The sequence below is a fragment of the Antedon bifida genome, chromosome 1 (assembly GCF_963402885.1).
Source record: "Antedon bifida chromosome 1, ecAntBifi1.1, whole genome shotgun sequence".
Classification (NCBI taxonomy): Eukaryota; Metazoa; Echinodermata; class Crinoidea; order Comatulida; family Antedonidae; genus Antedon; species Antedon bifida.
In genome coordinates this window covers 15,434,529-15,457,632 of record NC_136226.1, presented here as the reverse complement: position 1 = coordinate 15,457,632, position 23,104 = coordinate 15,434,529, and the positions used below count along the sequence as shown (strand labels likewise).

The 23,104-nt window shown below is 33.4% G+C and overlaps 1 protein-coding gene and 1 long non-coding RNA gene across 2 annotated transcripts in view; one reads left to right on the top strand and one right to left on the bottom strand.

Moving 5' to 3' along the window:
* LOC144844143 (uncharacterized) overlaps positions 1-23,104 on the top strand; it is a 187,905-nt gene that overhangs the window by 27,879 nt on the left and 136,922 nt on the right. The gene's annotated exons all lie outside the window — the stretch shown is intronic.
* LOC144840266 (uncharacterized) lies at positions 9,442-12,998 on the bottom strand. The gene is made up of 8 exons (XM_078696064.1): positions 11,691-12,998; positions 11,409-11,586; positions 11,224-11,312; positions 10,872-11,125; positions 10,477-10,765; positions 10,310-10,378; positions 9,972-10,215; positions 9,442-9,861 (listed from the first exon to the last, which is right to left on the bottom strand). Exons 1-8 carry the CDS (start codon positions 12,057-12,059, stop codon positions 9,689-9,691), a joined length of 1,665 nt encoding a protein of 554 aa, XP_078552190.1. The 5' UTR covers positions 12,060-12,998; the 3' UTR covers positions 9,442-9,688.

The following is a 23,104-nucleotide window of genomic DNA, read 5'->3' as shown; positions in this document are numbered from 1 at the left end:
TTACTCGTGTTTCTAACACCAAAAGTAGCATTATTGATCTGGTCTTGTGCAACAACCCTGACATTGTATGTAATTTTAGAAGTCATCCCGGTCTCAGTACAAGTGACCACCTTGGGGTTTATTTTAATATTAACGCTAGATGCAGTAAAGTTAAACCTGTAGATAGATATTATTATCAATATAGTAAATGTGACCATGACGATCTTTTTACAACGTTGGGGGCGGTTCCTTGGGGACTGTGCCTGGAACAATCAGACTGTGAGGAAATGTGGGAAAATTTTAAAGACCTCTTTCTCGCCACTATCAACGATTGTATCCCTAAAGTCAAAAGTAAAAAAAGAAACAGGCCAGCTTGGATAACTCAAGAAATGGTTACCATGGCTCGTAATAATGCCAACGTGAACACTTCCTTTTGTCCTCAACCTATCCCCTTAATGTTAATGTTGCACCACTTGCGCGGCGGATAACCAAACTCGTCAAAGTGACGAGTTACATGTCTAGTTTATCTTCTTTCTTTCTGTATGATTTTTGTGTATCGCTTTTCTCTGAAACTTGCAAACATAACATTTTGTGAACTATGTTAACATTTTGACATTTATGTAACCTCGTCAAGCGAAGCTTTTCATGATGTTTACAATTGCGCAACGTGACGTACGCGCGATTTAACGATTTTCTCGTATTTAACATAGGTCAAAAACCAAATAATATTTTATATTGAAACTTTGCACAAATTTAATTTATATCATGCGCTAACTTTCTGTCGAACCAAAATTGCGTGTTTTACACAAAGTTACGCGCGCACGCGCATTTAAAATTTCAAAATGCGCTAAATTATTTTCTAATCAAGTTTCTACGCGTTTCATGTCGTTTTAAGCATGTAAAAAATTCCCACGCGTGCGCAAATTTTTACGTGTGCGGTGCGCACGTAGCATTAAAAACATATTTTTTTCGCGTGATTTATGTTTTTCCAGCCTTTTCTAGTAATTTTACCAACTTTTAAACAATTTCGACTTAAAGTAACGTCATACGAGCACGTGGAATTGGACAATTTGCGCGAGTTTTTGTTGAAAAAGTTAAAAAAATTGTCAAAATTATGCCTTTTTTTAAACAGTCATAATTTCTAAACTGCACGGTCAACTTTTTGTGGATGACATTTTCTGGAAGTTAATGAGTTGTAGATATCGGATCATATATTAATATGGCTAACCGGACATTGTGACGTCATCGTATGGCCACGCTAATATAAAATTTAGGATTTTTGTATCTTTCGTCATAGCTCATCACATTTAATAGAGCGCATCTCCACTTATCCGTTTTCCATTTTCACCCAAATTTTGATATTGTCTAGGTCAATCAACTGTCTTTCGCATGAATTATAAATATTTTAATTTTTTTGACGTCATCATTCCTAAAAATTTAAATTACGTGTGGCATTAATTTCATCTTTACAGTAAATTTTAATCTGTTATAGCTCGTAAGAATAAAATTTGATAATCACGATTAAAACGTTTTCTGGAAGCTATTGGATTTTAGATACGAAATCATGTGAAAATTTTGCCAATCGGATGTTGTGACGTCATCATATGGCCAGTTAAATGAAAAAAGTCGTATTTTCATCTTTTGCGTCATAATTCATTGCATTTAAAAGAGCGCGCATCAATATTTCACGTATTCAATTTTCTTTTGCACGTTTATATGTTGTTGCTGAGATAATATCCTTCCGAAATTGCTATCTTTGTATTTCATTTTGATGCCGTCGCCATGTTAAAAATTGCAATAAATAGCGGGTCCCGTAATTTCACCTATTCTACACTGTATGTGATATGGATACAGATTATACTGTGTATACTATAATAAATATGAATCAAAATAATAGAATTCAGCAATAAAAACATATCATATTCTTCAGTTCAGGTGATAATGCCAACGTGGACACTTCCTTTTGTCCTCAACCTATCCCCTTAATGTTCGGTACGGTAAGGTACGTCGTTACACGTTCATGTTGCACCACTTGCGCGGCGGAAAACCAAACTCGTCAAAGTGACGAGTTACATGTCTAGTTGGTTTTCCGCAACGAAGTTGCAGGAAAACCTCTTGTGATTGTACGAAATCATCAACTTTTTATTTATCTTCTTTCTTTCTGTATGATTTTTGTGTATCGCTTTTCTCTGAAACTTGCAAACATAACATTTTGTGAACTATGTTAACATTTTGACATTTATGTAACGTCGTCAAGCGAAGCTTTTCATGATGTTTACAATTGCGCAACGTGACGTACGCGCGATTTAACGATTTTCTCGTATTTAACATAGGTCAAAAACCAAATAACATTTTATATTGAAACTTTGCACAAATTTAATTTATATCATGCGCTAACTTTCTGTGGAAAAAAAATTGCGTGTTTTACACAAAGTTACGCGCGCACGCGCATTTAAAATTTCAAAATGCGCAAAATTAATTTATAATCAATTTTCTACGCGTTTCATGTCGTTTTAAGCATGTCAAAAATTCCCACGCGTGCGCACATTTTTACGTGTGCGGTGCGCACGTAGCATTGAAAACGTATTTTTTTCGCGTGATTTATGTTTTTCCAGCCTTTTCTAGTAATTTTACCAAATTTTAAACAATTTCGACTTAAAGATACGTCATACGAGCACGTCGAATTGGACAATTTGCGCGCGTTTTTTATGAAAAGGTTAAAAAATTCGTTTAAAATATGCATTTTTTTAAACAATCGTAATTTCTAAACTAGACGGTCAACTTTTTGTGGATGGCATATTCTGGAAGTAGATGAGTTGTAGATATCGTATCAGGTATTAATATGACTAACCGGACATTGTGACGTCATCGTATGGCCACGCGAATATAAAATTTAGGATTTTTGTATCTTTCGTCATAGCTCACCAGATTGAATAGAGCGCATCTCCACTTATCCGTTTTCCATTTTCACCCAAATTTTGATATTGTCTAGGTCAATCAACTGTCTTTCGCATGAATTATAAATATTTTAATTTTTTTGACGTCATCATTCCTAAAAATTTAAATTACGTGTGGCATTAATTTCATCTTTACAGTAAATTTTAATCTGTTATAGCTCGTAAGAATAAAATTTGATAATCACGATTAAAACGTTTTCTGGAAGCTATTGGATTTTAGATACGAAATCATGTGAAAATTTTGCCAATCGGATGTTGTGACGTCATCATATGGCCAGTTAAATGAAAAAAGTCGTATTTTCATCTTTTGCGTCATATTTCATTGCATTTAAAAGAGCGCGCATCAATATTTCACGTATTCAAATTTCTTTTGCACGTTAATATGTTGTTGCTGAGATAATATCCTTCCGAAATTGCTATCTTTGTATTTCATTTTGATGCCGTCGCCATGTTAAAAATTGCAATAAATAGCGGGTCCCGTAATTTCACCTATTCTACACTGTATGTGATATGGATACAGATTATACTGTGTATACTATATATGAATCAAAATAATAGAATTCAGCAATAAAAACATATCATATTCTTCAGTTCAGGTCATAATGCCAACGTGGACACTTCCTTTTGTCCTCAACCTATCCCCTTAATGTTCGGTACGGTAAGGTACGTCGTTACACGTTCATGTTGCACCACTTGCGCGGCGGAAAACCAAACTCGTCAAAGTGACGAGTTACATGTCTAGTTGGTTTTCCGCAACGAAGTTGCAGGAAAACCTCTTGTGATTGTACGAAATCATCATCATCATCTTTTTTGTCATCTTCTTTCTTTCTGTATGATTTTTGTGTAACGCTTTTCTCTAAAACTTGCAAACATAACATTTTGTTAACTATGTTAACATTTTGACATTTATGTAACGTCGTCAAGCGAAGCTTTTCATGATGTTTACAATTGCGCATCGTGACGTACGCGCGATTTAACGACTTTCTCGTATTTAACATAGGTCAAAAACCAAATAACATTTTATATTGAAACTTTGCACAAATTTAATTTATATCATGCGCTAACTTTCTGTCGAACCAAAATTGCGTGTTTTACACAAAGTTACGCGCGCACGCGCATTTAAAATTTCAAAATGCGCTAAATTATTTTCTAATCAACTTTCTACGCGTTTCATGTCGTTTTAAGCATGTAAAAAATTCCCACGCGTGCGCAAATTTTTACGTGTGCGGTGCGCACGTAGCATTAAAAACATATTTTTTTCGCGTGATTTATGTTTTTCCAGCCTTTTCTAGTAATTTTACCAACTTTTAAACAATTTCGACTTAAAGTAACGTCATACGAGCACGTGGAATTGGACAATTTGCGCGAGTTTTTGTTGAAAAAGTTAAAAAAATTGTCAAAATTATGCCTTTTTTTAAACAGTCGTAATTTCTAAACTGCACGGTCAACTTTTTGTGGATGACATTTTCTGGAAGTTAATGAGTTGTAGATATCGGATCATATATTAATATGGCTAACCGGACATTATGACGTCATCGTATGGCCACGCTAATATAAAATTTAGGATTTTTGTATCTTTCGTCATAGCTCATCACATTTAATAGAGCGCATCTCCACTTATCCGTTTTCCATTTTCACCCAAATTTTGATATTGTCTAGGTCAATCAACTGTCTTAAGCATGAATTATAAATATTTTAATTTTTTTGACGTCATCATTCCTAAAAATTTAAATTACGTGTGGCATTAATTTCATCTTTACAGTAAATTTTAATCTGTTATAGCTCGTAAGAATAGAATTTGATAATCACGATTAAAACGTTTTCTGGAAGCTATTGGATTTTAGATACGAAATCATGTGAAAATTTTGCCAATCGGATGTTGTGACGTCATCATATGGCCAGTTAAATGAAAAAAGTCGTATTTTCATCTTTTGCGTCATAATTCATTGCATTTAAAAGAGCGCGCATCAATATTTCACGTATTCAAATTTCTTTTGCACGTTAATATGTTGTTGCTGAGATAATATCCTTCCGAAATTGCTATCTTTGTATTTCATTTTGATGCCGTCGCCATGTTAAAAATTGCAATAAATAGCGGGTCCCGTAATTTCACCTATTCTACACTGTATGTGATATGGATACAGATTATACTGTGTATACTATATATGAATCAAAATAATAGAATTCAGCAATAAAATCATATCATATTCTTCAGTTCAGGTCATAATGCCAACGTGGACACTTCCTTTTGTCCTCAACCTATCCCCTTAATGTTCGGTACGGTAAGGTACGTCGTTACACGTTCATGTTGCACCACTTGCGAGGCGGAAAACCAAACTCGTCAAAGTGACGAGTTACATGTCTAGTTGGTTTTCCGCAACGAAGTTGCAGGAAAACCTCTTGTGATTGTACGAAATCATCATCATCATCAACTTTTTATTTATCTTCTTTCTTTCTGTATGATTTTTGTGTATCGCTTTTCTCTGAAACTTGCAAACATAACATTTTGTGAACTATGTTAACATTTTGACATTTATGTAACGTCGTCAAGCGAAGCTTTTCATGATGTTTACAATTGCGCAACGTGACGTACGCGCGATTTAACGATTTTCTCGTATTTAACATAGGTCAAAAACCAAATAACATTTTATATTGAAACTTTGCACAAATTTAATTTATATCATGCGCTAACTTTCTGTCGAACCAAAATTGCGTGTTTTACACAAAGTTACGCGCGCACGCGCATTTAAAATTTCAAAATGCGCTAAATTATTTTCTAATCAAGTTTCTACGCGTTTCATGTCGTTTTAAGCATGTAAAAAATTCCCACGCGTGCGCAAATTTTTACGTGTGCGGTGCGCACGTAGCATTAAAAACATATTTTTTTCGCGTGATTTATGTTTTTCCAGCATTTTCTAGTAATTTTACCAACTTTTAAACAATTTCGACTTAAAGTAACGTCATACGAGCACGTGGAATTGGACAATTTGCGCGAGTTTTTGTTGAAAAAGTTAAAAAAATTGTCAAAATTATGCCTTTTTTTAAACAATCGTAATTTCTAAACTGCACGGTCAACTTTTTGTGGATGACATTTTCTGGAAGTTAATGAGTTGTAGATATCGGATCATATATTAATATGGCTAACCGGACATTGTGACGTCATCGTATGGCCACGCTAATATAAAATTTAGGATTTTTGTATCTTTCGTCATAGCTCATCACATTTAATAGAGCGCATCTCCACTTATCCGTTTTCCATTTTCACCCAAATTTTGATATTGTCTAGGTCAATCAACTGTCTTTCGCATGAATTATAAATATTTTAATTTTTTTGACGTCATCATTCCTAAAAATTTAAATTACGTGTGGCATTAATTTCATCTTTACAGTAAATTTTAATCTGTTATAGCTCGTAAGAATAAAATTTGATAATCACGATTAAAACGTTTTCTGGAAGCTATTGGATTTTAGATACGAAATCATGTGAAAATTTTGCCAATCGGATGTTGTGACGTCATCATATGGCCAGTTAAATGAAAAAAGTCGTATTTTCATCTTTTGCGTCATAATTCATTGCATTTAAAAGAGCGCGCATCAATATTTCACGTATTCAAATTTCTTTTGCACGTTAATATGTTGTTGCTGAGATAATATCCTTCCGAAATTGCTATCTTTGTATTTCATTTTGATGCCGTCGCCATGTTAAAAATTGCAATAAATAGCGGGTCCCGTAATTTCACCTATTCTACACTGTATGTGATATGGATACAGATATATCTGTGTATACTATATATGAATCAAAATAATAGAATTCGGCAATAAAAACATATCATATTCTTCAGTTCAGGTCATAATGCCAACGTGGACACTTCCTTTTGTCCTCAACCTATCCCCTTAATGTTCGGTACGGTAAGGTACGTCGTTACACGTTCATGTTGCACCACTTGCGCGGCGGAAAACCAAACTCGTCAAAGTGACGAGTTACATGTCTAGTCTTTTTATTGTTTCTGTACACTATTTTGTGTAACAATTATCTCAAAAAGTTTAATGTCAATGATTACAAAAATTTCAGAATATCTTTCAAATGATATAACTTAATCCTAATAAGCTTTCCAGTGTGATCACTCATCCGTGACGTCATTTATACGCCATTTTGTGAAATCACATTATCAATCATATCTCCATAATTCATTATCACATATTAATGAAATTCACTACACGTAAACTTCAGGTCAAGTGTAAAAATATTAGCAAATAAAAAGTTGCGCGTTTCAAGGTCATGCACGTGAAATCGCGCGTTAAAAATTTAGAACGCTCAAAATTAAGTTTTGATCAATTTAGAGCATGAATTAGGCCATTTGCGCGTTTCAAAAAATTACTGCGCAAAAACACGTTTTTGCGCACGCGATTCTTAAAAAGCGTAAAAATTAAAATTTGATGTATAAATCACAATCTACTCACAATTCTTAGTACATTCACCGATTTTGAGTCCATTCCGACTTAAGATAACGCTATACGAGCACGTTAAAAATGACAAAATGCGCAAATTAATTGCATCAAAGTGCTGAAAATGGTGAAAAATAAGGCATTTTTAAAATGAAAATAACTCTTCAGAATGCAAGATGACCCCCATTTTTTTTAACTTATTCGGGAAGCCATTGAGTTGTAGATATGAATTCATGTACACATTTGACGTACAAAATGTTGTGACGTCATCAAATGGCCACTTCAATTTAAAATTAAGTTTTTTTTCTCTTTTGTCATATTTTATCACATTCAATAGAACGCATCTCTAATAATTTGTGCCTGATTTTTGCTCAAATTTTAGTATGTGATTGCTCAATTAATTGACTTTCTCATGACCTGCCACTATTTTTATTTTGATGACGTCATCACGCGTAAAAACTTGAATAACGTAGGTCGTGTAATTTCACCTTCGCCGTAAATTTGAATATCTTACAGCTCTTTAGAATTAAAGGTTACTTTGATAATTATAATTTATTATGAAAGCTGATGAAATGTAGATATGAATTCATATAAAAATTAAGCCTATCCGATGTTGTGATGTTAACATATGGCCAGTTGAAGTTAAAAAGTAGTTTTTTCATCTTTTTCGTCAAAGTTATACAAATTTCAAAGAGCGTGCACAGCGCTTCTACGTGCCAAATTCTCTTCCAATTCTTATATTTATTTGTTATTATTATTACTACGGTAAATTTCAACAATATCATAGACTGTAAAAATATGTATCAAAATTAAAGAATGTACTATATCAATGAATTTAAGAACAAAATCTACAGTATCCAATTTCATGGCCTAGACCATACACCCATAAAGAAGACAATTACAGTAGCCTATATAGGCCAAGTTTAAAATGTTTAGATATACACATAATAATCAAATTGTTGTTGTTTTTAGTTTGTTTTACATTATTTTCAGTAATTTTAGGTTGTTTTTTTCAGTAATTTGGCTTGCCCCATTCTGCTTAGGCCTACTGAATGAAACATGTATAACTTTAGGCTAGCTAAAAAAAATATTTAGGTTTAAATTACTTACTACCTTCAAATTATGTGGGTAAAATTATTATTACGGTAAATTTTATCAATATCATAGACTGTAAAAATATGTGTCAAAATTAAAGAATGTACTATTATCAATGAATTTAAGAACAAAATCTACAGTATCCAATTTCATGGCCTAGGCCATAAACCCATTAAAGAAGACAATTACAGTAGCCTATATAGGCCAAGTTTAAAATGTTTAGATATACACATAATAATCAAATTGTTGTTGTTTTTAGTTTGTTTTACATTACTTTCAGTAATTTTAGGTTGTTTTTTCAGTAATTTAGCTTGCCCCATTCTACTTAGGCCTACTGAATGAAACATGTATATTCTTTAGGCTAGCTAAAAAAAAAAATCAACATACCTCATTAATAGAGGGCGACATTGCTAAAATAAAAATTATAAACATTTGTTTTTTTATTTATTTAGTTTATATTTGGTTTTTGTTTGCTTTCGGTTGTTTTCATTTGCTTTTAGTTGTTTTCAGTTTCTTTTCTGTAAGCTTTCAGTTATTTTCAGGTATTTCCAGTGGTTTTCAGTAATTAGCCTGCCCCATTCTACTGAATACCGTCGTGTTCGGCCGCATGTATTTAGTATGGAACGCCAGGCTTGCTTGCATTGTTTATATTGAATGCATTGTTTAGATTGGTGATCTCCGTGGCTTATTCCATTCAAAAAATAGGGGTGCATTGCTTTACCGATTTTTCTCTACATTTGTATTATTGTATATAATATTACGATTTCTTTTCAGATACAGTTAGATTCATCACAGATAGAGAAAATAAATGAAAATTATTTTATGATATACAATTTTAACACATTTATTATCAATTCTTGTAGTTTTTTTTATTTAGACACGTTATAAGAATTTACGAACGAATTAACTTAACTACCATATTTTATAAATAAACATATAATATAACATTTATATTTATAATTGTTTTTTTTTATATAACCACTAGCATGCATTAAAATTGACTTTATTACTAGCAATAACATGTTATATCACAAAAGTTCTTAACTAACATATTTTGCAAATAGTTTAAAATGTAACAATATTATATTTAACGTTTATTACTAACATAAGATTTTTTACTAATTTTTTAACTAATATTTAACTAACATACATACATTAACACTATTCTACTACGCGAGCATTGCGAGTGATCAGTTTACTCGCGGCAAGCATTAGCAAACGTACACTACGTTGGCCCTCGCGGTTGTCAGTCTCTCGTTGGCCACCTTGCTGCCCGTTCGTGTTCTTCTCAATTTGTCTTCTCTGTAGATCATCTCTACGTTAATCGATACCGTGACGGCCTCGTTGTACAATAACTCTGCTAACATGTAGAATGGAATGCTTGCTGAAAGAGGAAAAGAAAAAGAAAATTAAAACAAATTATGGTTATAAACAGTGTAATTGTTATGCACGCCGAGTTGGCATAGTAGTTATGTTATTTGATTTTTTCCTTACCACGTTTGCCTTTGCGGTTGAGTCGATGGTGCCATCCCTCAAGATCGTTGTTCGTCCTTATATCATGTCTGTACACTACCCAATCTTCAGGTCCAAACACCGCTCCATCTATCCAAAACGACCGCATGTATCTCATCAGCTGTTGCATCGCCAGTACGTCTCCAGTAGATTCTTCAAGATGTCTAAACGCTGCCTGTACATGTTCTAACGGAATAATCGGTAACGACATCAACTGCCTGATGATCTAAAAAAATAAGAAAAAGAAACATTAATTTGTTAGTACTTTTACACAAAGTTTTTTTTCAATAAAGTAGACGCATGAAGATTTTTAAACTTACCATGTGTGTAGCAGCGTCAAGGCGATATGCCCGCTGTAAGCCAAGTTCCATTGATTTCTTGAACACAGCCTGAAAGATAAAACATGGATACATTGTTATATAAATATGCAAACAAAAAGTTTGTACGTTAAAATTAGTTTTGAGTAAAATAATGAATAAATAAGTACCTGTGTGTAATGGAAAAGGCAACCAGATACTGTTGCGTTCGGCAAAGTTTGACGAACTGCCTGCCACAAACTCGATTCGTAGTCGGCGACAACCTTCCGCACAGCAGCTGGACGCACTCTCTGGTTAACGGCTCTCAGAACTGCTACGTAGTCAACGATCCTTCTAGACGACATCACCACAAACACAAGAGGGACTTGTTTGGTCGTAGTACCGGATCTTACAAAGCTGTGAATAGAGAATAGCTGGTAGAATGGATCCCGTATCAGCTTAAATGTTCCGTCCATATACCTGTGAATGATACAAACATGGTAAGCATTTAAAATAGCAAGAAAATCACAACTGAACTGAATGAAAATTCAGGATGAATAATAAAACAAGATAAAATTAAATTTACCAAACTATGGCTCTTCCCAGTAAGTTCAGCATGTCTTGTGTGGCAAAAACGATATGACGCTGTCCATCAACGACGATGTCCTCTCGTAAAAATCCTGGTGCGATGTGGTCGTCGTCTATCACAAATGTCAGATCTGCAGGTTGATTAGGACGGGATAGCTTCCTCTTGGTGTTGGCTTGTCTGGCGAAGTTGTTTGGTGTTGGCATCGTTGGTAGTAAGGCAATCTGTCCCACACCGATGTCATCTTGTATCAACTGGAAATAAAGAATAATCACAATTGTAATACAAACATGGAAAATAAATAAATATAAAATGATTCAAAAAAATAATAAAAGTTTAAACGATATTGTACCTTTTCTACTATTTCCGCCGCAGAATCGAAGGGATTCTCCATTGCTTTAGCCTTCACGTCACGTCGGAGGAGCGCAACTTTCTCCCGCCCTATTAAAGAAAAAAATAGATACACAGTATATCAAATGGTGATTTTACTTTTAAAATAAGAATACTATTCAAATTTAGTTTCCTTAGTCTTTATACCTGGAATAACTCCGCATATGTGTTCATGTACACCACGTATAAATTCTCCATTCTTCTCCAACACTGTTGCTTTGCACGTCACATTCTTGTTTCTGAGAGAACATCTCCATGTTGTATTTGCCTGTCTTTTATCAGTCTTTTCTGTATATTGGTACCCATGACTGTCTACAAGCGAGTCCTGAAACAACAGAAGGTTAAGTTGGTTTTCACAAGAAAATGCGATAAATTAAAAAAAAAACAAATTTGACAAAGAATAGATTTATAAATATTTAAAGAACTTACATTCCCACGTTTTGTTGTTCCTGCTAATCGCCGATAAGTAACGATGTCATCATCAACAGCAGGCATCACTGGTATTGGTTGTGGTTCAGGGTAAGGATTCAGTACCTCTTCTTCTATATGAACGATTGGTTCCAAAAAGTCGCCAAGGTCGGCTGCAAAAATCTCCAGTTGCGGCACCGGCTGGACGTTGTTTTCTGGAGCACATTCTCTACATGTCCAATCAATAAAACCCTCTTCGACGGCTAACCTGTACGCTGCTCTTGTCACTCCCGAGTCACACCGACGATGTTGCCATCTCTGACACTCTTCGCAAAACAGTCCTTCTTGCTGTTCCGTTACGGGTTCACGACATTCAATACAATCGTTCATGGTTCGTAGATAATCAGTAAAAGTGTAGTTAACAATTCAGATGAAAATTCAGAAATAAGTAATATTCCCTAAAATGATGTTCTCTTATAAAGCTGCGCGCACTCCGGTTATTGTTTTACCGATTACAAAAAAGAATCCTTAAATGTACCGATTTTTGTGTGTGTGTATTGTGTAAACGCGTAACTTAAAAGCGTTATTAAATAACGGTCATTGTTTAGCCAAACTCCTTGCAAGTAACCGACTGCGCTTGTGTCATCATGCGCTTACATGCGATGAAATAAAACAAACAATTACAACTTTTTTTTTTTAGTCTTTTTAATAACTTTTGTAATAACTAGTAAATCACTTTATGAAATTAGACATTATAAAGCAAGGTTTCGATGTTGTACTTAAATCACTTACTTTTTTATGTTAGATTATACAGTCATAAACAAGTGACGTTTTATATTATTTATTAACCCAGAACAGCAAAATGTTATTTCTAAATCATTTAATGTGTATTTTGTGATATTGAACATAAAATCATGCTTTCTTTGTTCTTATATAAAGAAAGTAGGAAACAGTTTGAATTATAATGACATAAGATAAATGAAATGTTTTCATTTGTACCGGTCGGGAAATGTGCATCAACGATTATATTTAAGACTGAAAGGAATGCAAGTTATATACTATCATTAGATTAATTTAAGGATATGCACTGCTATAGTTATAAATGAAGAAGAGTGTGTGTAAAATAAATATAAAACCAATAATGAACATATTATATTAACATAACGTAAGAAAAGAAATGTAAGTGGAAACGGACGCCACAACAATAATAATCAAGGTTTATTTATTTCAATTGTTCTTGCAGTTAACAAAACCGAATTACAACAATCGTGACAATTTATAAAAATAGTAAAAATTGGATAAATAATAAAATGTAATATTAATATTAACATCTCCATTAATCACATAAAACAAGCAAGCTAGCTTATTAGTGAAAAACTAAAACATACAATATTTTAAAGTTATTATTCACCATTATTAGGTGATCATTTAGAATAAAATGATCACCTATTGTTATTGTATAAAATCTTTATTATTATTAGGTGATCATTTAGAATAAAATGATCACCTATTGTTATTGTATCAAATCTTTATTTTTTGGTTTTCCGCAACGAAGTTGCAGGAAAACCTCTTGTGATTGTACGAAATCATCATCATCATCAACTTTTTATTAGTTATCCGCATTTAGCGGATAACTCCTTGTAACTGTCCTGTTTCATCATCTTTTTTTTAGTTATCCGCACTATGGCGGATAACTCCTTGTAACTGTCCTGTTTCATCATCTTATTTTTTTTCTGTATTATTCTTCTTTCTTTCTGTCATTTTTGTGCAGAGCGTATCTCTAAAACGTGTAAAGTTAACATTTTATAACTTTGTCAACATATGGGCAATCACGTGAAGTTGTGCTTTCCTATAATTGAATGACGTCAGAGTTGCGCAACATGACTTACGCGCGTTTTTATGAATTTCGCGTATTTAACATAGATCGAAAACCATATAACAATTTAAATTGAAACTTAGCAAAAGTCTAATTTATATCGTGCGCTAACTTTTTATGCACTAAAAATGGCATGTTTTACACGAAGTTACGCGCGCACACACGTTTAAAATTTTACAATGCGAAAAATCAATTTCTAATCAACTTTCTACGCGTTTCATGTCATTTTGAGCATGTCAGAAATTCCCACACGTGCGCAAATTTTTACGCGCGTGGTGCACACGTAGCGTTAAAAACGTCATTTTTTCGAGTGATTTATGTTTTTCCAGCCTTTTCTAGTAATTTTACCAACTTTTAAACAATTTCGACTTTAAATTACGTCATACGAGCACGTAGAATATGATAATTTGCGCGCTTTTTTGATAAAAAACTTCAAAAATTCGTCAAAATTAAGCCTTTATTTAAACAATCGTAGTTTTTAAACTAAACGGTAAAAAATTATTTTTATTAAACATTCTGGAAGTTGATGAGTTGTAGATATCAGATCATGCATTAATTTGGCTAACTGGACATTGTGACGTCATCGTATGGCCACGCGAATATGAAATTTAGGATTTTTGTATCTTTCGTCATAACTCCTCACATTTAATAGAGCGCATCTCCACTTATCCGTTTTCCATTTTCACCCCGATTTTGATATTGTCTAGGTCAATGAACTATCTTTAGCATGAATTAAAAATATTTTAATTTTTATGACGTCATCATGCCTAAAAATTTAAGTTACGTGTGGCATTAATTTCATCTTTACAGTAAATTTCAATCTGTTATAGCTCGTAAGAATAAAATGTGATAATCACGATTAAAACGTTTTCTTGAAGCTATTGGATTGTAGATACAAAAGCATGTGAAAATTTTGCCAATCGGATGTGGTGACGTCATCATATGGCCAGTTAAATAAAAAAAGTCGTATTTTCATATTTTACGTCATAGTTCATCACATTTAAAAGAGCGCGCATCTATATTTTATTTATCCAAATTTCTTCTACACGCTAATATGTTGTTGCTGAGATAATATCCTTCCGAAATTATTATTTTAGTGTTTCATTTTGATACCGTCGCCATGTTAAAAAATGGAATAAATGGCGGGTCCCGTAATTTCACCTATTCCACACTGTATGTAATATGTATACAGATTATACTGTTTATACTGTACTGTACTATATGACACAAAATTGACAGAATTCAGCACTAACAACATATCATATTCTTCAGATCAGGTCATATGCCATAATTTTTTTCTGTGTGCAAAATTCTAACGTATGACGTGCACGTGGCGTTTGTCGTGCGGATAACTAACTCGTCAAAGTGACGAGTTTCATGTCTAGTTTTTTTTTTTTTTCTTTCTGTCATTTTTGTGCAGAGCGTATCTCTAAAACGTGTTAACATAACATTTCATAACTTTGTCAACATGTGAGCGTTCACGTGAAGTTGTGCACCTGCTATTGTGAATGACGTCAGAGTTGCGCAACATGACTTACGCGCGTTTTTACGAATTTCGCGTATTTAACGTAGATCAAAAACCATATAACAATTTAAATTGAAACTTAACAAAAGTTTAAGTTATATCTTGCGCTAACTGACTGTAAAAAAAAAATGGCATGTTTCACACGAAGTTACGCGCGCACGCGCGTTTAAAATTTTATAATGCGGAAAATTAATTTCTAATCAACTTTCTGCGCGTTTCATGTCATTTTGAGCATGTAAAAAATTCCCACATGCGCGCATTTTTTTACGCGCGCGGTGCGCACGTAGCGTTGAAAACAATTTTTTTCACGTGATTTATGTCTTTCCAGCCTTTTCTAGTAATTTTACCAATTTTTGAACAATTTCGACTTAAAATTACGTCATACGGGCACGTTGAATTGGATAACTTACGTGTGTTTTTGATGAAAAAGTTACAAAAATCGTCAAAATTTGTCAAAATTATGCCTTTTTTAAAACAGTCGTAGTTCCTAAACTAAACGGTTAAAGTTATTTATATTGCATATTCTGGAAGGTGATGAGTTTTAGATATTGGATCATGCATTAATATGGCTAACCGGACATTGTGACGTCATCGTATGGCCACCCAAATATAAAATATAGGATTTTGTATCTTTCGTCACAGCGCATCACATTTAATAGAGCGCATCTCCACTTGCCCGTTTTCCATTTTCACCCCGATTTTTATTTTTTCTAGGTCAATGAACTATCTATCGCATGGGTTAAAAATAATTTAATTTTTATGACGTCATCATGTCTAAAAATGTAAATAACATGGGTCACTTATTTTCATCTTTATAGTAAATTTCAATCTGTTATAGCTCATCAGAATAAAAAGTGATAATCATTATTAAAATGTTTTCTGGAAACTACTGGATTGTAGATACGAATTCATGTGAACATTTTGCCAATCAGATGTTGTGACGTCATCATATGGCCAGTTGAATATAAAAAGTCGTATTTTCATATTTTACGTCATAGTTCATTACATTTAAAAGAGCGCGCATTAATATTTCACCTATTCAAATTTCTTCTACACGCTAATATGTTGTTGCTGAGATAATTTCCTTCCAAAATTGCTACCTTCACGTTTCATTTTAAAACCATCAACATGTTAAAAATTGCAATAAATAGCGGGTCCCGTAATTTCCCCTATTCTACACTGTATGTGATATGTATACAGATTACACTGTGTATACTATATATGAATCAAAATAATAGAATTCAATAACAACATATCATAGTCTTCAGTTCAGGTCATAATGCCATAATCTTTTTCCGTGTGCAATATTCCAACGTATGGCGTGCATGTGGCGTTTGTCGTGCGGATAACTAACTCGTCAAAGTGACGAGTTTCATGTCTAGTCTGTATTCTTCTTTCTTTCTGTCATTTTTGTGCAGAGCGTATCTCTAAAACATGTAAACATAACATTTCATAACTTTGTCAACATATGGGCATTCACGTGAAGTTGTGCCCCTCTTATTGTGAATGACGTCAGAGTTACGCAACGTGACTTACGCGCGTTTTTACGTTTTTCGCGTATTTAACATAGATCGAAAACCATATAACAATTTTAAATGAAACTTAGCAAAAGTTTAATTTATATCATGCGCTAATTTTCTGTGTAAAAAAAATGACATGTTTCACACAAAGTTACGCGCGCACGCGCGTTTAAAATTTCAAAATGCGAAAAATTAATTTCTAATCAACTTTCTACGCGTTTCATGTCATTTTAAGCATGTCAAAAATTCCCAGGCGCGCGCATTTTTTTTACGCACGTGTGCGCACATAGCGCAAAAAACTTTTTTTTTCGCGTGATTTATGTTTTTCCAGCTTTTTCTAGTAATTTTACAAACTTTTAAACTATTTCGACTTAAAATCACGTCATACGGGCACGTAGAATTGGATAATTTTCGCGAGTTTTTGATGAAAAAGTTAAAAAATTCGTCAAAATTTGTCAAAATTATGCCTTTTTTTAAACAGTCGTAATTTCTAAACTGGACGGTCAACTTTTTGTGGATGACATATTCTTGAAGTTGATGAGTTATAGATATCGGATCATGTATTAATATGGCTAACCGGACATTGTGACGTCATCGTATGGCCACGCGAATATAAAATTTAGGATTTTTGTATCTTTCGTCATAGCTCATCACATTTAATAGAGCGCATCTCTACTTATCCGTTTTCCATTTTCACCCCGATTTTGATAGTGTCTAGGTCAATCAACTATCTTTCGCATGAGTTAAAAATATTTTAATTTTTATTACGTCATCATGTCTAAAAACGTAAATAACGTGGGTCACTTATTTTCATCTTTACAGTAAATTTCAATCTGTTATAGCTCGTCAGAATAAAAAGTGATAATCATGATTAAAACGTTTCCTGGAAGCTATTGGATTGTAGATACGAATTCATGTGAACATTTTTCCAATACGACGTTGTGACGTCATTACATGGCCAGTTTAATAAAAAAAAGTCGTATTTTCATATTTTGCGTCATAGTTCATCACATTTAAAAGAGCGCGCATCTATATTTTACGTATCCAAATTTCTTTTTCACGTTAACATGTTGCTGCTGAGATAATATCCTTCCGAAATTGCTATCTTAGTTTTTCATTTTGATACCGTCGCCATGTTAAAAATAAGAATAAACGGGGGGTCCCGTAATTTCACCTATTCTACACTGTGTGTAACATGTATACAGATTATACCGTTTGCACTGTATATGCTATATGACACAAAATTGACAGAATCCAGCACTAACAGCATATGATATTCTTCAGTTCAGGTCATAATGCCATAATCTTTTTCCGTGTGCAAAATTCCAACGTATGACGTGCGCGTGGCGTTTGTCGTGCGGATAACTAACTCGTCAAAGTGACGAGTTCAAATCTAGTTTATCTTCTTTCTTTCTGTATGATTTTTGTGTATCGCTTTTCTCTGAAACTTGCAAACATAACATTTTGTGAACTATGTTAACATTTTGACATTTATGTAACGTCGTCAAGCGAAGCTTTTCATGATGTTTACAATTGCGCAACGTGACGTACGCGCGATTTAACGATTTTCTCGTATTTAACATAGGTCAAAAACCAAATAACATTTTATATTGAAACTTTGCACAAATTTAATTTATATCATGCGCTAACTCTCTGTCGAACCAAAATTGCGTGTTGTACACGAAGTTACGCGCGCACGCGCATTTAAAATTTCAAAATGCGCTAAATTATTTTCTAATCAAGTTTCTACGCGTTTCATGTCGTTTTAAGCATGTAAAAAATTCCCACGCGTGCGCAAATTTTTACGTGTGCGGTGCGCACGTAGCATTAAAAACATATTTTTTTCGCGTGATTTATGTTTTTCCAGCCTTTTCTAGTAATTTTACCAACTTTTAAACAATTTCGACTTAAAGTAACGTCATACGAGCACGTGGAATTGGACAATTTGCGCGAGTTTTTGTTGAAAAAGTTAAAAAAATTGTCAAAATTATGCCTTTTTTTAAACAGTCGTAATTTCTAAACTGCACGGTCAACTTTTTGTGGATGACATTTTCTGGAAGTTAATGAGTTGTAGATATCGGATCATATATTAATATGGCTAACCGGACATTGTGACGTCATCGTATGGCCACGCTAATATAAAATTTAGGATTTTTGTATCTTTCGTCATAGCTCATCACATTTAATAGAGCGCATCTCCACTTATCCGTTTTCCATTTTCACCCAAATTTTGATATTGTCTAGGTCAATCAACTGTCTTTCGCATGAATTATAAATATTTTAATTTTTTTGACGTCATCATTCCTAAAAATTTAAATTACGTGTGGCATTAATTTCATCTTTACAGTAAATTTTAATCTGTTATAGCTCGTAAGAATAAAATTTGATAATCACGATTAAAACGTTTTCTGGAAGCTATTGGATTTTAGATACGAAATCATGTGAAAATTTTGCCAATCGGATGTTGTGACGTCATCATATGGCCAGTTAAATGAAAAAAGTCGTATTTTCATCTTTTGCGTCATAATTCATTGCATTTAAAAGAGCGCGCATCAATATTTCACGTATTCAAATTTCTTTTGCACGTTAATATGTTGTTGCTGAGATAATATCCTTCCGAAATTGCTATCTTTGTATTTCATTTTGATGCCGTCGCCATGTTAAAAATTGCAATAAATAGCGGGTCCCGTAATTTCACCTATTCTACACTGTATGTGATATGGATACAGATTATACTGTGTATACTATATATGAATCAAAATAATAGAATTCAGCAATAAAAACATATCATATTCTTCAGTTCAGGTCATAATGCCAACGTGGACACTACCTTTTGTCCTCAACCTATCCCCTTAATGTTCGGTACGGTAAGGTACGTCGTTACACGTTCATGTTGCACCACTTGCGCGGCGGAAAACCAAACTCGTCAAAGTGACGAGTTACATGTCTAGTCTTTTTATTGTTTCTGTACACTATTTTGTGTAACAATTATCTCAAAAAGTTTAATGTCAATGATTACCAAAATTTCAGAATATCTTTCAAATGATATAACTTAATCCTAATAAGCTTTCCAGTGTGATCACTCATCCGTGACGTCATTTATACGCCATTTTGTGAAATCACATTATCAATCATATCTCCATAATTCATTATCACATATTAATGAAATTCACTACACGTAAACTTCAGGTCAAGTGTAAAAATATTAGCAAATAAAAAGTTGCGCGTTTCAAGGTCATGCACGTGAAATCGCGCGTTAAAAATTTAGAACGCTCAAAATTAAGTTTTGATCAATTTAGAGCATGAATTAGGCCATTTGCGCGTTTCAAAAAATTACTGCGCAAAAACACGTTTTTGCGCACGCGATTCTTAAAAAGCGTAAAAAATAAAATTTGATGTATAAATCACAATCTACTCACAATTCTTAGTACATTCACCGATTTTGAGTCCATTCCGACTTAAGATAACGCTATACGAGCACGTTAAAAATGACAAAATGCGCAAATTAATTGCATCAAAGTGCTGAAAATGGTGAAAAATAAGGCATTTTTAAAATGAAAATAACTCTTCAGAATGCAAGATGACCCCCATTTTTTTTAACTTATTCGGGAAGCCATTGAGTTGTAGATATGAATTCATGTACACATTTGACGTACAAAATGTTGTGACGTCATCAAATGGCCACTTCAATTTAAAATTAAGTTTTTTTTCTCTTTTGTCATATTTTATCACATTCAATAGAACGCATCTCTAATAATTTGTGCCTGATTTTTGCTCAAATTTTAGTATGTGATTGCTCAATTAATTGACTTTCTCATGACCTGCCACTATTTTTATTTTGATGACGTCATCACGCGTAAAAACTTGAATAACGTAGGTCGTGTAATTTCACCTTCGCCGTAAATTTGAATATCTTACAGCTCTTCAGAATTAAAGGTTACTTTGATAATTATAATTTATTATGAAAGCTGATGAAATGTAGATATGAATTCATATAAAAATTAAGCCTATCCGATGTTGTGATGTTAACATATGGCCAGTTGAAGTTAAAAAGTAGTTTTTTCATCTTTTTCGTCAAAGTTATACAAATTTCAAAGAGCGCGCACAGCGCTTCTACGTGCCAAATTCTCTTCCAATTCTTATATTTATTTGCTCAATTCATTATCTTTCGAAATTGTCATCTTCGAGTTCATTTTGATAATTCCATCATACCAAAAAATTAGAAAATGATGTGTGTCCCGTAATTTCACCTATGCTACACTGTATATAGATACATTATATACTGTACATATTGTATATGGCATATAATAGGCACAACTCAGCACTAAAGCGTATAATAGGATGGCATACATCAACATTTTCTGATCGTATGTTAACGTACGTGCAAAAAAATTATTTCGGTAAAATGATAAAAATGATCACCTATAATTCGTCAAAGTGACGAATTAAATTCTAGTTAGGTGATCATTTAGAATAAAATGATCACCTATTGTTATTGTATAAAATCTTTATTGGTTATCCGCAACGAAGTTGCTGATAACCTCTTGTGATTGTACGAAATCATCAACATCAACATCATCTTTTTATTTCTCTTCTTTCTTTCTGTATGATTTTTGTGTAACGCTTTAATCTGAAACTTGCAAACATAACATTTTGTGAACTATGTTAACATTTTGACATTTATGTAACGTCGTCAAGCGAAGCTTTTCATGATGTTTACAATTGCGCAACGTGACGTACGCGCGATTTAACGATTTTCTCGTATTTAACATAGGTCAAAAACCAAATAACATTTTAAATTGAAACTTTGCACAAATTTAATTTATATCATGCGCTAACTTTCTGTTGAACAAAAATTGCGTGTTTTACACAAAGTTACGCGCGCACGCGCATTTAAAATTTCAAAATGCGCAAAATTATTTTCTAATCAACTTTCTACGCGTTTCATGTCATTTTAAGCATGTCAAAAATTCCCACGCGTGCGCAAATTTTTACGTGTGCGGTGCGCACGTAGCATTGAAAACATATATTTTCCGCGTGATTTATGTTTTTCCAGCCTCTTCTAGTAATTTTACCAACTTTTAAACAATTTGGGCTTAAGGTTACGTCATACGAGCACATCGAATTGGTCAATTTGCGCGCGTTTTTGATGAAAAAGTTCAGAAATTCGTCAAAATTATGCCTTTTTTTAAACAGTCGTAGTTTCTAAACTGCACGGTCAACTTTTTGTGGATGACATATTCTGGAAGTTGATGAGTTGTAGATATAGGATCATGTACCAATATGGCTAACCGGACATTGTGACGTCATCGTATGGCCACGCGAATATAAAATTTAGGATTTTTGTATCTTTCGTCATAGCTCATCACATTTAATAGAGCGCATCTCCACTTATCCGTTTTCCATTTTCACCCCGATTTTGATATTGTCTAGGTCAATCAACTATCTTTCGCATGAGTTAAAAATATTTTAATTTTTTTGACGTCATCATGCCTAAAAATTTAAATTACGTGTGGCATTAATTTCATCTGTACAGTAAATTTTAATCTGTTATAGCTCGTAAGAATAAAATGTGATAATCACGATTAAAACGTTTTCTGGAAGCTATTGGATTGTAGATACGAAATCATGTGAAAATTTTGCCAATCTGATGATGTGACGTCATCATATGGCCACTTAACTAAAAAAAGTTGTATTTTTATTTTTTGCGTAATAGTTCATTACATTTAAAAGAGCGCGCATCAATATTTCACGTATTCAAATTTCTTCTGCACGTTAATATGTTGTTGCTGAGATAATATCCTTCCGAAATTGCTATCTTTGTATTTCATTTTGATGCCGCCGCCATGTTAAAATTTGGAATAAATGGCGGCTCCCGTAATTTCACCTAATCTACACTGTATGTAATATGTAAACAGATTTTACTGTTTATACCGACTGTAATGGAATAGCCCAAATCGTTTATTTCCTACCTATTTCTATAATGTAGCAGGCCAAATAAGACGTTATTTTTACAGGATAGAGAGAGGCAAACAATATTTTTCTCATATCAGAGCCGTTCATCGTTGTTAGGAGATATGTGATTTCTATTACATTTTCTGGTTTTGTTTGTCAGTTGCTTGTCCGGCCTGTAGGTCATAATGCCAACGTGAACGCTTCCTTTTGGCCTCAACCTATCCCCTTAATGTTAAAAGGTACGTCGTTAAACGTCCATGTTTCACCACTTGCGCAGCGGATAACCAAACTCGTCAAAGTGACGAGTTTCATGTCTAGTTATTTTTTTTCTTTTTATTGTTTCTGTACACTATTTTGTGTAACAATTATCTCAAAAAGTTTAATGTCAATGATTACAAAAATTTCAGAATATCTTTCAAATAATATAACTTAATCCTTTCCAGCGTGATCACTCATCCATGACGACATTTATACGCCATTTTGCGAAATCACATTATCAATCATATCTCCATAATTCATTATCACATATTAATGAAATTCACTACACGTAAACTTCAGA

Bases quoted from the DNA above. Each gene is read 5' to 3' on its own strand.
- LOC144840266 (XM_078696064.1), bottom strand. From the start codon at position 12,059: ATGAACGATTGTATTGAATGTCGTGAACCCGTAACGGAACAGCAAGAA. The intron at 10,216-10,309 runs GTAAGTTTAAAA...TTATTTTTTTAG, and splicing joins TTGACGCTGCTACACACATG to ATCATCAGGCAGTTGATGTC. The intron at 9,862-9,971 runs GTAAGGAAAAAA...TTCCTCTTTCAG, and splicing joins CAACCGCAAAGGCAAACGTG to CAAGCATTCCATTCTACATG.